This window comes from Cucurbita pepo, chromosome LG14 (assembly GCF_002806865.2).
Source record: "Cucurbita pepo subsp. pepo cultivar mu-cu-16 chromosome LG14, ASM280686v2, whole genome shotgun sequence".
Classification (NCBI taxonomy): Eukaryota; Viridiplantae; Streptophyta; class Magnoliopsida; order Cucurbitales; family Cucurbitaceae; genus Cucurbita; species Cucurbita pepo.
This window is the reverse complement of record NC_036651.1, coordinates 7,940,732-7,959,563: the sequence shown is the minus strand read 5'-3', so window position 1 is coordinate 7,959,563 and position 18,832 is coordinate 7,940,732. Positions and strand designations below refer to the sequence as shown.

At 35.8% G+C, this 18,832-nt stretch overlaps 2 protein-coding genes across 3 annotated transcripts in view; one reads left to right on the top strand and one right to left on the bottom strand.

Moving 5' to 3' along the window:
- Window positions 1-1,299: 1,299 nt before the first annotated feature.
- On the bottom strand, window positions 1,300-7,798 carry LOC111810747 (chaperone protein dnaJ 13). 2 transcript variants are annotated; one of them, XM_023697516.1, is made up of 14 exons: window positions 7,508-7,795; window positions 6,627-6,913; window positions 6,113-6,310; window positions 5,877-5,991; window positions 5,616-5,702; window positions 5,220-5,308; window positions 4,582-4,666; window positions 4,208-4,261; window positions 3,856-3,936; window positions 3,440-3,517; window positions 2,867-3,106; window positions 2,349-2,456; window positions 2,126-2,246; window positions 1,300-1,604 (listed from the first exon to the last, which is right to left on the bottom strand). In XM_023697516.1, the coding sequence occupies exons 1-13, from the start codon at window positions 7,652-7,654 to the stop codon at window positions 2,190-2,192; spliced, it is 1,626 nt and encodes a 541-aa protein (XP_023553284.1). In that variant the 5' UTR covers window positions 7,655-7,795; the 3' UTR covers window positions 1,300-1,604; window positions 2,126-2,189. The 2 variants fall into 2 exon arrangements, with proteins under 2 accessions (XP_023553284.1, XP_023553285.1); XM_023697517.1 differs by lacking the exons at window positions 1,300-1,604; window positions 2,126-2,246 and having other exon boundaries at window positions 2,349-2,703; window positions 7,508-7,798.
- A 3,725-nt stretch (window positions 7,799-11,523) lies between these two features.
- Window positions 11,524-18,832, top strand: part of LOC111809998 (putative glucuronosyltransferase PGSIP8) — a 7,573-nt gene continuing 264 nt past the window's right edge. Inside the window, exons 1-5 of the mRNA XM_023696524.1 lie at window positions 11,524-12,262; window positions 15,991-16,249; window positions 17,185-17,386; window positions 17,480-17,627; window positions 18,233-18,817. Of these exons, the coding sequence (XP_023552292.1) occupies window positions 11,985-12,262; window positions 15,991-16,249; window positions 17,185-17,386; window positions 17,480-17,627; window positions 18,233-18,776 (1,431 nt within the window). The 5' untranslated portion in view covers window positions 11,524-11,984 and the 3' untranslated portion in view covers window positions 18,777-18,817. The remainder of the gene's footprint in view (window positions 12,263-15,990; window positions 16,250-17,184; window positions 17,387-17,479; window positions 17,628-18,232; window positions 18,818-18,832) is intronic.

Sequence of the window (18,832 nt, the reverse complement as noted above, 5' to 3'; positions counted from 1 at the left end):
AAACCTATCATTATCTTTCAAACAATTCATTTTATTTGAACAACTCAATAATTCCAAAGAATATGGATAATTTTAACCTATCTCAACAACATTTAAAATAAAATAAAATAAAAAAAAAATTAATATTAGGTAGCTTTTTGTAACGGCCTAGATCCATCGCTAGTAGATATTGTCCTCTTTGGGTTTTCCCTTTGGGGCTTCCCCGCGTCTGCTAGGGAAAAGTTTCCACACCCTTATAAATGGTGATTTGTTCTCCTCCCCAACCAATATGGGACATCACAATCCACCCCCTTCGGGACCCAGCGTCCTCGCTGGCACTCTTTCCTTCCTCCAATCGATGTGGGATCGCCCCCAAATCCACCCTCCTTTGAAGCCGCGTCTGCGAGGGAAAGGTTTCCACACACTTATAAATGATGATTTGTTCTCCTCCCCAACCAACGTGGGACATCACAATCCACCCCCTTCGGGGCCCAGCGTCCTCGCTGGCACTTTTTCCTTCCTCCAATCGATGTGGGATCGCCCCCAAATCCACCCTCCTTTGAAGCCGCGTCTGCGAGGGAAAGGTTTCCACACACTTATAAATGATGATTTGTTCTCCTCCCCAACCAACGTGGGACATCACAATCCACCCCCTTCGGGGCCCAGCGTCCTCGCTGGCACTTTTTCCTTCCTCCAATCGATGTGGGATCGCCCCCAAATCCACCCCCCTTTGGAGCCTAGCGTCCTTACTGGCACATCGCCTCGTGTCTACCCCCTTTGGGGAACAACGAGAAGGCTAGCACATCGTCCAGTGTCTGGCTCTGATACCATTTGTAACGGCTCGATCCACCCCTACCAGATATTGTCCTCTTTGGGTTTTCCCTTTCGAGCTTCCCCTCAAGGCTTTAAAGCGCGTCTGCTAGGGGAAGGTTTTCACACCCTTATAAATGGTGATTTGTTCTCCTCCCCAACCAATGTGGGACATCACACTTTCGATCTAAATTTTATACCTTATCGATTAGTTAATTATAAAAATTGTGAACATCAAGAACCAATAAGACACAAAATTGAAAGATCATGCAACAACCTGTAAGACATAATTGAAAGATCATGAATCAGTTGTACACTTTTTAAATTTATGAACCTTTTAAACACAAAATTGAAAGTTTAGAGACCAAATACACGAACTTGATAGTTGAGAGATTAAACCTATACTTTTACCTGTTTAACAATGTCTGTCGTGACTTTTTGTTGACTTCGTCACCTAAATTCAACGACAAAAGAGACGATTATAATATGAAAACTTTAACAGAGGTTCAATGGCCAAGTTAAAAGAATTCAAAATTATTTTCAAACTATTTTAAAAGTTTTTGCAGAGATATGTATGAATGACCATTTGCAGCATTGTTCTTGAAGAGATCATCAAGATCAAGAAGCATTTTCTTTTCAGAAGGCAGAGCAAAAGAGACAAAAGAGAATCAATTTACAAGGCTATGGAATACAATTTAGAAGCCCAAGAACAATAAGCATGTGAATACTGAAGATAGAAGCAGCCCATCACACATTCATAAGCTTTATCTCATCCTCAATTGTCACGATGTTGATGCTTTTCACTTCAATCCGTGCTGAAAATGGTAAATTTTCATGGGGTACTTAGTCCTTTCATTCCAATAACAATTTTAAACTAAAAAACATTAGAGTTTTACATTTCCCATATTTTCTTCCTTCCAAACAGCAAAAAATAAAGTTAATAAAAGTTTTAAAACAAAAGTCATTTCAAGTCATGTAATGAGATTTGATTGATGAATGAAATCAACTTTGGAATCGAGCTCAATCGATCCAAAAGTTCAATTAGAAAACTCGTAGCGAACATATGATACAGCTTTTCGGTTCCCACTATGCAAGAGTTTGTACCATTCACAAGAAGTTGCATGCCTAAAAATCAACCCACCTCCTTTTTTTTATCTACGAAATAACATTACCAGCTTGTACGCTCTAGCAAAAGGTGATATGAAATAATGTGTCTTAATCATGCTATAAAGATTTCATAGTGGATGACAAGATCCATATATGTCGTTTAGATTTAAAGAGGTTTTATTGTATTTTATTTAAGTTTTAGAAAATTATATTAATCAAGATGAATTACCTCAAGCAGATGGAGTATGAAAAATTGCTGGAGGTAACCAGGGAGCAAAATCTTATTGTTGACATTAGATTTGCTGCGATGGCCTTGGTATTAGCAACTCCTCATAATCATCCACAACCACCTACGTAGAAAAGCTTTGTATTAGTAGCAACCTTACAACAACTAAAATAACTAAACCTACAGGTGTGTTAGTTTGAGAGCTCAAGTTGGTGGGTATGGCTACCTCAAATGTCTTGCCACCATAGGTATACTCAACATACAACTGTTTTGGTTCTCCGGGGCACGGATCACAAAATCCCATGATACCCGACTTCTTTACCCCTTCATGGAGCTGCATCAAATAGATAGAGTAACTTAATGAAATATGGAGTTCCAAGTGTATCTATGCACGTATGTCAGTGTATTTGAGCTAGCTAGTGAGCACCTTGCACCATTCAGTCACGACATAATATATAGTACTCACTGACATTTAAGTTTTCAGGCAGTTGGTCTTTAATTCGACTTAAATCACATCAGCCTTAGGGTGCGATCAAGAAGTTGAAGTTGTTATGGGTCTGTTGCATGGGAACGGGTTCATTCTAGCACGACCGCATGGTTTCTTATTTCCACCGGCCCTCGTGCAACCTCATAATAAATTAATAGTCTAATGCTAATGCATAAGTGACAATTTATTTTCCAAATGACACCAGTGTTATTTGTAGCCAGAAAAACACAGGATATAAATAAGTCATAAGAAAATACCTTTAGCTGCCCAGAATCATTAACCAAGAAGTTTAGCGGCAAAGTCACATCTATAATTCTTAGAGACGACTCATCATTTTGTTCCATTAATTCATCCCTTTTCTTCAATTCCTTCTGATTTCCATAAATTGCTTTAGTAATAACAAGTCCACCAATTTCAGATTGCCTGTTTCTTTTCCTATTGGCTACATTTTGCAGTAGCTGTTGAGCTTTCTCAGCAGCAGCTCTTGCTTCTCGCACCTACATTCAGAAATAACATATGTTAAACCGAAGTCGCCAATAAAAAGTTTTAAATACTTGAGATAGAAGGTAGTCCCAAAAGGATCTAGAAAAGGATCTAGAAAATACTATACACATTGGGGCAAAGCTGCCGAAAAGGATCTAGAAAATCAGAAATCAACATTTCAACGTCAAAGAAGCAAGCATATCAACATCTTCAATTACACTCATCTTAAACCAAATAATGGTAATAATAACGATAATAGTAACATTTATATTGTCACATAGGCAATTCAACTTTTTTACAGGCTACATGTATCCAAAAGCTTCATAAATTGTAAGAGAAATCAATACCTGAGCAGAAGTTTTTTGCATGTTCTCTAACGCCTTTTGTTTTTCCCTTCTCTGGTAATAAGGTTTTACCAAAAATTTCTGCAATCAAAGCACAGAAGATTTAAAAAGCTAAGAGCCACGTCAAAGGACTATTTCTTTGTAGAAAAGGGAGGTAATCAACTACAATGGTCTTCACCTCCACTTCTTAATACAAATCTCAAGAGATGAAGGAAACATTAGTTAGTCAGGGAACTACTAGAAAAAACTAAAGCCTACAAGCAATCTAATAGTAACAATGTGTTTATATAACTATTGTTCAACATTTTTTATCGTGCGCCTAATTTTGCTCCTTTTCCTAATTCCAACAAGGCACAAATGACAAACCAATTCATTAATAGATAATTAAGAGGTCGATCAAACATTCAATAGTAAAAAACCTTGAGCAAAAAGTAAGCCGAAGTGGGAAAAATGAATGCTCCGGCTGCAAACACAGGGTTCAAATGCCTGGAAATCAGAATCTGCATGAAAAAGCAAATAATTGAAATCAGAATCATTAATTGTAATGGAAATGACGAAATGACGAAGTTGTTTAACATTGTTATTCAAATCAGAATCTGCATGAAAAAACCAAGTCTAAATTCATCCACCACAGCTAAACAAATTAGTGGAGAAGTTTTGTTACTTGTACCACAATGTTGTTAAAGAAAATAAATAAATAAAGTTGGAACACAGACTCAAGCCTCAAGCATCTAGAGACCAAAAGAAGAGAAAATTGGAGATCAAACTTACTGGAATGATCAATTTTTGACCTCCACGATGCAATTCAAACTTCCAAAAGATACCCTGGCAAGGAAATATAAGATGAGAACACAAACATACAATGAAGCAAGCAAAATAAAAAACAGGAATCAATTATTCAAGTTGAGAAACATGTTTCCAGTTTACGGATATCAGATCAGGGAATAAATCTTCAAAGAAATAGAATAGAAGAAATAATAATAATCATAATAATAATAAACGCTGAGCATTCACAAATTATTCGAAGTCCAATCTGTCATCCAGAAGATTAAATAATTCTTCAGTGCTTAATGGCAAATAGGCATGCAAGCTCAAAGATCAGTCCACAACAATCAATTTATTTTTCAACATATGAAAAGGATTACCTGAATCCCAATTGAATACAACATGCGAACAGCACTGAATTTGGATAATTTCCTCCCACCACCAAGTTCAAGCTCAAGCATGGTGCTACAATATTAACATCCAAAGTCAGCAAATAAAATGCCAAGAGGCACTCCCAAGCTAAAGACTAATGTGGAGCATTAACACAAGTATTTCTTATTGGGGCATTATCCCATATCACACATCCATAAACAAAATAAAGAGAAAATGAGCGAACGATTACAGAGCTACAAAACAATTCCAATGGCATAAAAGTAATTACAGAAGTCCACGCAGAGGAAAGACCATCTTGAAATTATGCATTTGAATGAGCCCAAAAAAGAAAGAAGAATCTCTTTAAGATTTCTAGAGTTACCAAGAAAAGTTCCTCTATTCTTTCCTACCAAATTTCCTAACGACTAACTAAATAGCATTTTCCATAAAATTTCAGTTATCCTGTTAAAGTTGTGCCCAAAATACTTATTTTGTGTGTTCCGTAATCAACAATGGCAAACGCCAAGATAAACTTGGCATATTGTAACAAATACTACATTATTAACAACTTAAAGGGAAAGAAGACAGACAACATCAGGAAAGATGTAACATTGGACAAATTGACCACAATCCTCAGAGCAACTACCTTCCAACTCTCCCAGCAATTCGGCCATGAGACTTTACAGAGAAGCGATGAGTATAATGGGCAGATGCCCCAAAAGAACTTGTGCTAAACTGCAAGCGGAACACATGAATAATGATAAGGAAAAACGGCAGTCAAAGAGACATGAGTTGTGAAATCTTAAAGGAAAAAAAATATACTATTGACAGATCAAATGAATTTAGCAACTTGTACAAGGCCATGATCAAAACCAAGGAAGAATTGACAGACTCAGAGAATCACAAACGTTAGTATGCCAATGTTGTGATGTCTATATCCTTGTGACATCTGATACTCAATCTAATTTCCAGATTCCAAATTCCACTGCCATAAATATTTTCATTGAGAATAACTAATGATCAGCAGCAGAAAGTGAAATACCTTCACCTCTCCGGCAACAGACCTTTTCTCTTCTTTCTTCTGCCATCCAACTGCAACAGATGACTCTGGGCCTAAAGTAAGTTGTATCTAGAAAAGGGAAGGCAGTAATCAGGAAGCAATGCAAGCAGCAGATTCAGTGATAAGAAACTTAAAGTCTAGATGATGAGTTAATTTTATGTCTTCAGGTACCATTTGTGCACATATTAACAATCTGCTAACAAGAATATAAAACATAACTTGATTAGGGGAAAAACAGCATACATTTCCGTTTGCTGTTTCAGAAAGTTGGCGAGTCCAAGAATTGGACAGATTCAATGATCCATCTTCCAATGACATTGAAATACCCATTGTTGCCGTTGAGTGCGATGTAAGATGACTAAACAAAAAAGAAGCGAAGGAGAGAGAGAGAGAGAAAGAGAGAGAGAGGGGTAGGTGTGGGATTAGAGCAGGTAAATTTTCCTAAAGTCATCAAAGATTCAGGAGAATCAATATCTCACCGAGATGCTTGCACCCCAATAAGTGATCTTAAACCAGCTGAAGCCATAAATTCTACGGAAGAAACTGAAGAAAATTGATGACGAAACAGTGCAGAAGCAGCCCCGCCACCGACGTTCCCAGTAACTGCCAAATTTCCTCCTATTCCAACGGTATTATTTTTTGAAATTTGAGACTGAACTTCACTTGTAATGGCCATTCTAAAATTTTGGTACAAAAATAAATGAGTAGCTGGATAATATAATAACAATAAGACTAGGCAAACTTCATTAATATATAGACTTATTAATATACACTGGATAACAGAATAGAAATGAAGTCTCATATCTTGTTCAAATGAAAAAACATCACTAGCCAATGTTCGGATCAGAAACCTCAAGATTGTTAGTACCAGCAATATAGACTCTATTTAAATTTATGAAATTCAAAAAGAACATAGAGGTGAAACGGCTATTTCTACTACTTTGCTTAAATTGAAGTGCACGGTGGGGGGACAGAATTGAAAGATTTCATTACCCTCTCATGATGCCATCGCCCACCAAAAAATGTGGCAAAGACATATTGGCCAGTATGGTACCAGAAGGTCTGAAATGTGCTGAAATTTTTTCTTCTTCCTTCCTTTTCCGCAACCTTTCAAGCTCTTCCTTTATCTCATCTGCTCTATTCAGCTTTGGACCTAGTTCCAAACCAGAAGTCAATCCTTCCATGCCATAGATGTCATATATCTGTCTTTTATTCTCATCGGTTAAGATTTCGTATGCTTCGCAGATTCGTTGAAAGTTCTCTGTAGCAATATCTTTCATCTGAAGAACCAATGTAGCTACAGAATTAAAACTAGATGATAGATACTCACAATTAAAATATGTTTCCGCCGTTTATTTCTTCTTCTAAAGATTCTGAAAAAACATGAACAGAACTTATCTAGTGATTGAACACAATTCCTAGAGAATTCCATGTTGAAATTAAGCACATTACCTGTTTGCAAATTAAATATAAAAAATTGTTCACAAATTTACTGATCAAATAGCTATGCTACCTTAAGGGTTCCCAGTAAAGGCAAGGTACAATCTACAAATGTGCATTACACAGTAGAAATATCTTACAAAAATCGAGATGGCTAAACCCACTCAAGAATTGGAATCAAGCATATCAAAAAGCCACAAACAATGCCACTCAGTTAAATCAAACACGTTTCACCATACCATTGATCACAAAAAAAGCCAAAATAGCGCCCAGTCAACTATCCCTGATCGCAAATAACTTCAACAGAAGTGCAAATAACACAAAAACATCACTACGACAAACAAAACTAAAAAACTAGAGAAAACAAAATTGTAATACGAATAACGAAGAATCGGTTAACGATCAGAGAATTGTGAGTATGAAATGGAAAATACATGAGGAGATTGATATTTATCGGGATGATAGACTTGAGCCCATTGGCGGTAAGCTTTTCGGATTTCTTCGTCGGAAGCTTCGGGTGAAATGTGAAGCAGAGCGTACAAATCCTTATTGGGAGGCCCAGCTTCTTCTTCTTCCTCCATTTTTTAGGGTTTTGGAGCAACGGCCAGAGGTTTAGCAGAGAGCAACTATGGAAGAACTGTGTGTTTGCTCTGTGGGTATTAGGGGCTTTTGCTGAGCCGGGGGCGGAGGTGCTGTGAGGTTGGTAAGGTTACCGGCTCGTGTTTTTAATATTACCGCCGCTTCTTTGGATATCATTTTCAATTAAATTTTAGGTTAAATTACAAAATTCATATAGTTTTATTTTATTTTAATTTTAATTTTGTTGGTAATTTAGGCTTACTTCAATTTTTCAAACCCGTCAGACACAGTAATAGCTTAAGTTTATCATTAATAGATATGGTCTACTTTATCCTGTCATCTATGGTCGTCAGTCTTACGATTTTAAAACATGTTTGCTAGGGAGAGATTTCTACATTTTTATAAGAAATGCTTTGTTCCGCTTTCGAGATCTCACAATCCATCTCTTTTGGGGGTCCAACATCCTCGCTTGCACACCGCTCGGTGTTAGGTTCTAATACTAATTGTAACAATCCAAGCCCGTCGCTAGTAGATATTGTTCACTTTGGCTCATTATGTATCGTCGTCAGTCTCATGGTTTGAAAATGCGTCTATTAGGGACGCTTATAAAGAATGTTTTGTTCCTATTTCGGGATCTCATAATACATATTTTAGATCAAACTGGAGTGGTTCGGCTCGTCAGTTGGTCGTTCATGCTCGAATAGACCACTTACATGAGTGTTTAATGAAGTCAAGGTTTCATGGTGACTAATAATGTTCCGATAAGCTCCACTTACTGTTAAAATCACTCCATAAGCTCTAGTTGAGTGCTTCAAGACTCTTTTGACCCAATAAAGAGTTCAAATAGATCTCGATAAAGTTCCAGGTCGATGTAAAAACATGTGGGATCATATTTTCAAAGCCAAGATAACGAGATGAGATGTAACGTCGCGTTCGAAAGACCTTGACCTAACGTAGAACTAAGTTTGAACCTTAAACTTAGCCTAAAATAGAAGCAAGTCAGCTCGACTAGCACTATAGTAACTACCGCATTCTTGTGAATTTATAGTTTTTTCGATACATTTATAAAATTTAAAATAAAAAAGGGACAAAAACGTTAACGCACAACTTATATTTTTTAAATATTACAGTTTTACTCTTGATTTGGAGTTTAACTTTCATTTGATCTCTAAATTTAAAAACGTTACATTTCTGTAATAGTCTAATCTCATGATCATGTTCACTTTGGCTCGTTACATATGGTCATCAGTCTCATGATCTTAAAATGTAGGGAAAGGTTTCCACACGCTTATAAAAAATGTTCTGTTCCCCTGTCTAACTAATGTGGGATCTCATAATCCACCCTCTTGGAGCCCAGCGTCCTCGTTGGCACATCGCTTAGTGTCTAGCTCTAATCCCATTTGTAACAGCTCAAGCCCACCGCTAGAAGATACTGTCTGCTTTGTTCTGTTACGTAATCATCGTTCGTCTCATGGTTTTAAAACGTGTCTACTACGGAGAGGTTGCACGCCCTTATAAAGAATGTTTCATTCCCCTCTCCAGTGAGATCTCACAGTTCACTCCCTTAGGACCAACGTCCTCGTTGGCACACCGCTTGGTGTCTAGCTCTATACCATTTGTAACAACCTAAGACCACCGCTAGTAGATAGTGTTTGTTTTGGCCCATTACGTATTGTCGTCAGCCTCATAGTTTTAAAACCATATGTGGGGAGAGGTTTCCAGACCTTTCTAAGATTGAGTTCTCACCATTTCTATTTTATGAGATTGAGTTCAATTTTGATCGTTTTAATTATTTTTATTTAGGTTTGGTATTTTGTCTTTAACTTTCCGTTAGTTAATTTAAAATAATTATGATAGTAAATTTTTTAAATTAATTTTAATAATTATGAAAAATTAGTAAATAATTTAATTATAATTAGTAGCCATTAATTTACATTAATTATAACTATACCCTCTAGTTTTCATTATTTTTCCTAAGACGAATATAAAATAATATATTATTAAATTATTATTATTATTTTTTGTGTATAAAAAATATTTTTAAATTATCAAAAAGCTCTAAATTCGTTTACCACAAATATTAAATTTAATTTGTTTGGAAGATATTAATGGAATTAATGAAAATAATTATATAATATATATATATATATAGCCATAGTCATAAAGAAAATACCAAAAATAAATAATCATTCCATCAAATTCCTACAATTAAATTAGCAATAAATAAGTAAATAAGTAAATAAATAAATAACTCAGAGAAAATAAACATGATTTTCAAATGATCATAAATTTCTAGTAGTGAACGGACCAGATTGATAGGTCTATACTTGTATTTTCATTGTTGATAGGATCGCTCCTCTGGTGTTTATGATTTCACGAGACATTGTGTCAAGATAAACCTTTGTAACAGTTCAAACTCATCGTTAGTAGATATTGTTCGCTTTGGCTGGTTATGTATCATTGTCAACCTCACGGTTTTAAAATGCATCTATTAAGAGGTTTCCACACTCTTATCAGGAATGCTTCGTTTCCCTCTCCAACCAATGTGGGATCTCATAACCTTGTAGTAGCGGCTTCCAATTAATCCTTAGTGATACTTGGTTGATCATAATTGACTCGCACATATACCATAATTGGGACCGGTAGAAACTAAGTAATTGTATATCTATACTGATTAAGCCGAAGAATATGACCTTTATGTTCTAATATATATCTAATAAAGGCCCACTGTTTACTATGACAATGACTATAACCTAAAATTGATGAAAATAACTATAGTCTCATATATATGAAAGGGATTATGGCTCATGACATGAGAAAGCGACTATAGCCCATGACTTATGAAAGTGACTATAGCATATGATTTAAGAATGTGACCATGGCTTTACAAATAAAGTTATTAACCGAGTACTTTTGTATTTATTCGTGTTACTATTCATTTTTTAAGTGATATATGAACCAGTAATGGCACATAACGAAGGCGTGCTATAGAGCGAGGTTGTAATACCCGGGTTTTTATATAAAGAAAAGGTACAATGGTTGCTGGTCATAGTACCAGAGAAATGAGAAACGTGGGTGAATGTTTAAAATGAGCGATTTTCGACTCTTTTCTAAAAATTTAAGAGTTGATTTGAGAGATGATTCGAAGGAAGGAGGGCCAAAATCGAAGGTCGGGAGAAGGAAACCCACCTTATCGGTGTACAAAACGAGCTTGATTCATTGTCCAACGTTGAGCGTCTTGCCTTGGGATTTTAGGGGTTTTGTTCGTAGGAAGGAGATCGAGCATGAGTTTTCAAGGTTTGGTTTGAGTTTTTATGCATAAACTTCAAACTTTAATATCTTCCTCGAACCTTAATGAAATTTCATGATTCCAAGGGCTATAAATTTGTGGCGGAGAGCTCTACAACTTTCGTGAAGGAATCATGAGCAAAAAATGTTTGTAGGAAGAAATCAAGTTGGAATTTAAAAGCACGGTATGTGTTTTTTCTGCAACTTTGATCGACTATATCTTCCTCATTTCTTCATAAAAGTTCATGAAATTTGTTTTATTGTAATCGTGGATTATAGTTCTACAAGTTTGATGAAGGAAACAACGTGAAACGAGCAACCAAACACCTAAACCAAAAAAATAAAAAAAAGTGGCACGAGCTAACACTCCAATTCTTAAAATAAAAAAAATAAAAAAATTGAGAAGAAAATAATTAATTAAGAATAAGATATACCGTAAAAAAAAAAATTAATTTCATAAGATTTAAAAACAAACTAAACTATTATTATTATTATTATTATTATTATTATTATTATTATTATTTATTATGATTATTATTATATGTAATAAAATTTAATTTAACATAAACCGAATACAGGTAGAATGCCACTAGAAGGTGGCGAGAAGCGTTATAAGGGAGGAGTGGTGACGGCTTTATTGACAAACCGGGGGGAATAATCCAATGAGGAAGATCCAACTGGGACCGGTCAATCTTAGAGGTATTTAAGATGGACGGCTCAGATTCAAAGCTACAGAGAATAAACAAACGCGTCCATGGTTTTTATAACGCCACATTTCCTCGCTGTCTCTAACCTCGCCTTTTCCTCTTCCCGCTCGAACAATAAAAAGCAAACGGAAAGTCTCCCTCGCCGTCGACGCCAGTTCCTCCTCTGATTCCGAGGTTTCTGTATCTAAACGGCGGACGAGCTTCCGTGAGATTTCGAAACAGCGTCGTCTTTCGTGGAGAAAACGGGAAAATCCAACCAGAGGATCGACTTCTTGACTGATCGATTGATGCTGAGATTGAGGTGAAGTGATTGAAAGATTTGGAGAACCGGAGCGCGATGAGATTCGACGGAGTTTTGAGGATTTCGGCGGTGCTGGTGGTGGTGCTAGCGGCGGTGATGGTTGAAGAATCGAGTGCGGAGTATACGAAGATGAAAACGAAAACGATGAAGCACAGAAACGCTTATGCAACGATGATGTACATGGGAACACCGAGGGACTACGAGTTCTATGTAGCGACGAGAGTGTTGATTAGATCGCTTGCGAAGCTTAACGTTGAAGCCGATCTCGTCGTCATTGCTTCTCGCGATGTGCCCGTCCGTTGGGAGCGTGCTCTGTAAGATTCCGTATCTCTTTCTCTCTTTCTCTCTCCTCTATTGTTTTGTATTTTCTTTTCATTTTTTTCCTATTTTTGCGCGATTTTCGGTTTCTCCATATGCTCTTCTTTGCTTGCTCTGTTTACTGAAACTGACATCATTAGCAATAACTTTCCATCGGATTTAGCTCCCGGCGGGTCCGGCAGAGGGTAGGTCTGTTAGAATTAGGAAGTAGGGCCAGATTGTGGTGTTCCTTTTCAATCTTGTCCGTTGGATTGAAACAGTAATCGTTAAACAAACGGTGTGAATGATGGAAAGTTACTTTAACTTTCGTAGTCTGTGTAGCACCGGAACATTTCTCCTATCATCTCCGACGCCGGTCGACTTCGATCGTGGCCGGCCGATTTGTTTTCAATATTAACCTTTACCTTTCTGAAAAAATTTTAAATTAAAATTTTATGAGTTTTTAGCGGGTGATGATCCTTTCAAATCCTAATTTATCATATAGATAGAAAATTATCGATTCCAAATTTGATCAATCTACTTGATCAAATTCGGAGTAATCTCGAATTTGAAAATCAATTGAAAATTGTGTAAAAGAAATGGATCCATTTGAAAATTTTTAGTTTGATATATTTTTTTAATTTTATTTTATAGGTATTTATGAGAAAAATCAACCATTCTTTAATATCAATATTGTTGCCTTGCCTTCCAATTGATAAATACACCGTCAGTAAGGATGATTTTTAATGGTCGATGTTCCTACGGTCAGGTCTTTTCTTTAAAAGGTTGTGGTAATGGGGGTTCGGGCAGTAGGGGAAATGATATGGCCGTATAAGGAGGTGACACGTGTTCGGTTCATGAAAAATTGATCATGCATTGGTGATTACGATTTTTATGTTTATTTTTTTGTCTGATTTTGGACGGATCGATAGTGCTGAAGGGACTATAAAAGTGCCTGAGCGAGTTTATCCAATTGTCCGTCGGCTTGAAATTATTAGTGCTGGGTTTAACAGATAAGCCTTGGTGTGCACCCTTTCTCTCTCTTCTTTCTCTCTCTTCTTTCTCTCTCCTTAATCCAATTTTTAAGAGCGAGGAGGAGACCACACAAATAAAGTGAATTTTATAAAGTAAATTAGCAGATGGGGACTTTCATCATCTAACACCCAACACTTCTCCTCGTTCGAACAAAGTGCACCTCCTCTTAATCGAGATTCGACTCCTTTTCTTTTGGAGTCCTTTGTTCGATATTTAAGGATTTACCAATTTATTGGCTCCTTTTCTTTTGGAGTTCTTTGTTCGATATTTGAGGATTTACCAATCTATTGACACGACTAAGTTTAGGGCATGACTCTAATACCATGTTAGACAAACACGACTCTCCACGATGGTATGATATTGTCCACTTTGAACATAAGCTCTCATGACTTTGCTAAGTTTAGGGCATGACTCTAATAACATGTTTGACGAACATGACTCTCCACAATGGTATGATATTGTCCACTTTTAGCATAAGCTCTTATGACTTTGCTTTAGGCTTCCCAAAAAGCTTCACACGAATAGGGAGAATAGTATTCCTTGATTATAAATCCATGATCATTTCTTAAATTAGCAGATATGTGAGATTTTCATCATCCAACATCTCTCTTTATATAACTTTTGTGATACCTTTGGAGTACAAATTATGATAAATTTTAAATTATGTTATTAACCATTCATTTTTTTTTAAATTGTGCTTGTTTTTTTTTTTTTTTTTTTTTTTNAACCATTCATTTATGATTAGACATTTGAAAGGAAAGAGCATAGGCCAACATGTTGACTTGTAATTCTATGGTGGGATGTGTACTTAGTAGGGTTAGTAGAAGCTTCTTGCCTTCTTTTCCATTGCTAATGGCTTGGTTTTATTATCATCATTACTTTTTAATTTTAGTGGGACAAATCATTGTCCTTTTAGTTTATGTTTTGAATTTTCGTTTCGTTTATTATTTGTATTACTTAGCTTCTCAATTTCAATTGCCTTCTTTAATTTTTTCTATTGATTACTTCATAAATATCTTGGTTTATGTTAGAATTTGTCATTTGGGTTCCAACCACCTTCTTAATTTACACATCTACTTCTTAGATAATTAAAGAAAAAATGTATTTTTTGGAGTTTGTATTAGAAGAGAGTGGTCGATTTTGATTGCTATTAAGTAAAGGATCATTAGAGTGTGATGGACTGTTCATATGACTGGATAATCCGACCAATTTGGACGATCCAGCTCAAACTATAAAGGTTAGGTTAAGTTAGATCTTTTTTTAGTTTAGGTTGTATTGAATTTTTGGAAAATAAAAAACTTGGTTCGATTTGTGAGTCGACATTTCTTTTGGTCGAGTCAATCCGACCAACTTGAAATTCAGGTTATAATCCAACCTAATTCTACTCTAAAAAATTAAGAAGGTTTAACCTTTGTAATAGATATTAGTAATTAGTAATGAATTGTGCGGATAAATATTTTATATTTAAATTTTATGAAAATTTAGGAATTGAGGCAAAGGTAGATCAGTAGAATTATTTTAAATAATTAAAAAATAATTTGCCAACTCAATCAATGTGATTGGTTTTTTATGATTTTTGTATCTCTCCTTCCAAATAAATCATAAATAAATGATTTAAGTTACAAAAACAAAAACAATTTCTTAATTGTAGATAGTATTTTTAAATTTACTTTAAAAAACTACAAACCAAATTATTATCAAATAAAATCAGTGCTACCTTATTTGTGAAGCCAAGATCATTTTCTTTTTATTTATTTATTTTTTTTTGCATTTTCTCTCTCCTCATATATACATATATATTTTTTAAAATAATCACCAGTTGTTTGTTTATTTATTGAGAAATCCCCTTTGTTGATCCGTTGACTTGATTACAATAATCTGCCACTTTTTATTTCTTTCTGCAACTTACGTTTGAATAATCATAATCGTTTGATTCTAAGTATTTTGTTATTTTAATCATATTAATAACTAAATAACAAATTGTTATTATATTATTTCACTCCATGCTATTTCAAATTTTTATTACGTCATTTTTCTTAGATATATTTTAAACAAATCACTTCAAAATTAGTCTTCCATCAAATCATTTTAATATTTGTTTCTATGTTTTTTTTTTGTTTGGATAAATGGATGATTATTGGAGGTGGAAAAGACTAGAGAGGAAAAGAAGAGGTTGATGGGGTTGTTTATCCAGAATTTGGAACAATGACCTTCTGAAACATTTGGGCCAACAACCCTTTTGTCTTTCTTTTTCTTTGTCTGTCTTTGTCTGGTTATTATTAATTTTTTCAAATAATGATTTGTTTGGTCAATGTCAAGAAATGGTTTGAAAGGAACAAGTTTTCTTTGTTTCTTTTTCCTAATGTTCAGTGTTTGCCAACCCTTTTGTTCTTTTGTTTGATATTTTCATCCAAGGAAATTTGTGTGAAAAAAATTAAATGAAAGCTAAATTAAAATCAGTTATCTAATGAAGGGTATAATCTTTAGACTGTATTGATGTATATTTTTCTAATTAGCTTTCATATGAAGATATTAGTCATATAATTTTGTAGTTAGGTTGATTGATCAGCTATGTTTTCGTCAAATGTAATTTCGTTATGGTCAGGTATTTGAATTCATCTAAGTTTTTAGTGTGGTTAGTCAGAAGACTTTTTTTCATGTGATTTCGAGTGTTTTGTTAGTTGAATTATGATTAAAGTTGCTAGTGCAGGAAGGAAGAAGATGGAGCGAAGGTGGTGAGTGTGGATAATGTAAACAACCCATATAGGAACCAATCCAATTTTGACAAGAGGTTCAAGCTAACATTGAACAAACTATATGCATGGAGCTTGGTGGACTACGATAGAGTGGTGATGTTGGATTCTGACAACCTCTTCCTCCAGAAAACCGACGAGCTCTTCCAATGTGGTCAGTTTTGTGCCGTCTTCATCAACCCTTGCATTTTCCACACCGGCCTTTTTGTTCTTCAGGTAAATCCTAATCATTTTGGAGATCTATATGTTGAGAATTGTTGCAAGGAGTCTCGTATTGGCTATTTAAGGGGATGATCGTGAGTTTATAAGTAAGGAATATATCTCCATTCGTTTGAGGCCTTTTGGAGAAACCAAAAGCAAAGCCATGAAAACTTATGTTTAGAGTAGACAATATCATACCATTGTTGAGAGTCGTGGTTTCTAACATGGTATCAGAGTCGTGTCCTGAACTTAGTCATGTCAATAGAATCCTCAAATGTCGAACAAAGAAGTTGTGACCTTCGAAGGTGTAGTTAAAAGTGACTCAAGTGTCGAACAAATGATGTATTTTGTTCGAGGGCTCTAAAGAAAGGAGTCGAGCTTCGATTAAGGGGAGGTTGTTCGAGGGCTCCATAGGCCTCGGGAGAGGCTCTATGGTGTACTTTGTTTTAGGGGAGGATTGTTGAGAATTGTTGGGAGGGAGTCCCACATACGTTAATTGGTATTGTTCAAAGTGAACAACATCATATCATTGATGAAAGTCGTGGTTTAAAGTAGATAATATCATACCATTGTTGAGAGTCGTGGTTTCTAACATGGTATCAGAGTCGTGTCTTGAACTTAGCCATGTCAATAGAATCCTCAAATGTCGAACAAAGAAGTTGTGACCCTCGAAGGTGTAGTTAAAAGTGACTCAAATGTCGAACAAATGATGTATTTTGTTCGAGGGCTCTAAAGAAAGGAGTCGAGCTTCGATTAAGGGGAGGTTGTTCGAGGGCTCCATAAGCCTCGGGAGAGGCTCTATGGTGTACTTTGTTTTAGAGGAGGATTGTTGAGAATTGTTGGGAGGGAGTTCATTGTTCAAAGTGAACAACATCATATCACTGTGGAGAGTCGTGGTTTGTAATATTTTGTTGTAATGAGATATTTGAATGTTTAATAATGGATGGCAGCCATCGAAGAGGGTATTTGATGACATGATTAATGAGGTGAGAGTGGGGAGAGAGAACCCAGATGGTGCAGATCAAGGCTTCATCGGCAGCTACTTCCCTGAGCTGCTCAACCAGCCCATGTTCTATCCTCCCTCTAACGGCTCCATTCTTGATGGCAACTTTAGGCTCCCCTTGGGCTACCAAATGGATGCTACTTACTATTGTAAGTCCTTGCTTGCCTTTTTTATGCAGCCAAAGACCATATTAGGAACAAAATTTTAGTGGCAATATTCATTAAACGATCATTGTAATACAGATCTAAGATTACGATGGAGCATCCCGTGTGGTCCAAATAGCGTAATAACGTTTCCTGGGGCACCATGGTTGAAGCCATGGTATTGGTGGTCGTGGCCCGTCTTACCTCTTGGCCTCCAATGGCACGAACAACGTCGTCGCACCCTTGGGTAATCAAATTCTCTCCCTTTACATCCAAAATTCATTCAGCAAATTTTCACCTAAAATTTTAAAGATTTAACTTTGTTTTGTTTTCATTTTAGTTCATGTGTTTTCCATTGTTATTATTATTTAATTGATTTTGATAATAAAAAATAACTATAAAATATTAAATTCTAAATTATTCTAAATTAGACTAAAGTTAAGATTTACTATAATTTTAAGAATTAATGATTAGATAGACTAAAATGATATTTAACTTTTTAATTAACATTTTTTAATAAATTAACATATATTTATAATTATTTAAATAGATTTTGGATTAAATTTTTATTCACATAAACAAAATCCAAAATAGGTTTAGTTTTTCTATCACTTTTTAATCTAAATATTTTTAATATATTCTGATGATTTAAAAATAGTTTTTGGTCTCTAAATTTTTATGAAATTAATAATTTAATCTTTAAATTTTAGTTTAATATACTTCTATTTTTATTACAATTTAATTCTAACCTTTATAATTTTGTTATGTAATTTCCAATTTATAATAATTTAAAATATTTGTGCTAAAGATTTAATTATTACATATTATTTATATTAACTAAAATACTCACAGGTACGGAGGGGAGTTGCCGGTTGTTTTCATCCAGATTCTGCTCTACCTAGGGATTCTCGCCATGATCCGTCTCGCCCGCCCTAATCTCACCAGGCTCTCCCACCGCCGATCGGAAAAACCCGCCGCCTCCTTCCAATTCGCCCTCAAACTCGCCGCCTTCTGGTCCATCCTCGCCGCCTACGCCATTCCATTCCTCATCATTCCCACCACCATCCACCCGCTCCTCGGCTGGGGACTCTTCTTGCTAGGCTCATCCACCTTCTCCTTCCTCGCCGCTACCGTCTTTCTTCTCCCCATCCTCTCCGTCCTCGTCCCGTCCCTCGGAATCTTCGGCGTCCTTCTCGTCATGGCCTTTCCCTGGTATCCCGACGGCGTGGTCAGAGGACTCTGCATTTTCGTATACGCCTTCTGCGCGGCGCCGGTAGTCTGGACGGCGGCGGTGAGGATGGCGGCGGCAATCCGGTCTTCGATTGACAGAGATGCTTTCTTCGCGGTGAAATCGGGTGAGTCTTTGTCGCCTTCTAGGTTTAATAAATGGTGTTGATGATTGGGACATGAAACGGACAGTTTTTTTTTTTTTTTTTTTTTTTTTTTTTTTGT

What these genes read in the sequence shown, in the direction of transcription:
- LOC111810747 (XM_023697516.1), bottom strand. Translation starts at nt 7,654, where the DNA reads ATGGAGGAAGAAGAAGAAGCTGGGCCTCCCAATAAGGATTTGTACGCT. An exon ending in CTGAAACAGCAAACGGAAAT is followed by an intron (nt 5,703 to 5,876) that starts GTATGCTGTTTT and finishes TCCCTTTTCTAG; the next exon opens with ATACAACTTACTTTAGGCCC. An exon ending in TGCAAAAAACTTCTGCTCAG is followed by an intron (nt 3,107 to 3,439) that starts GTATTGATTTCT and finishes TTCTGAATGTAG; the next exon opens with GTGCGAGAAGCAAGAGCTGC.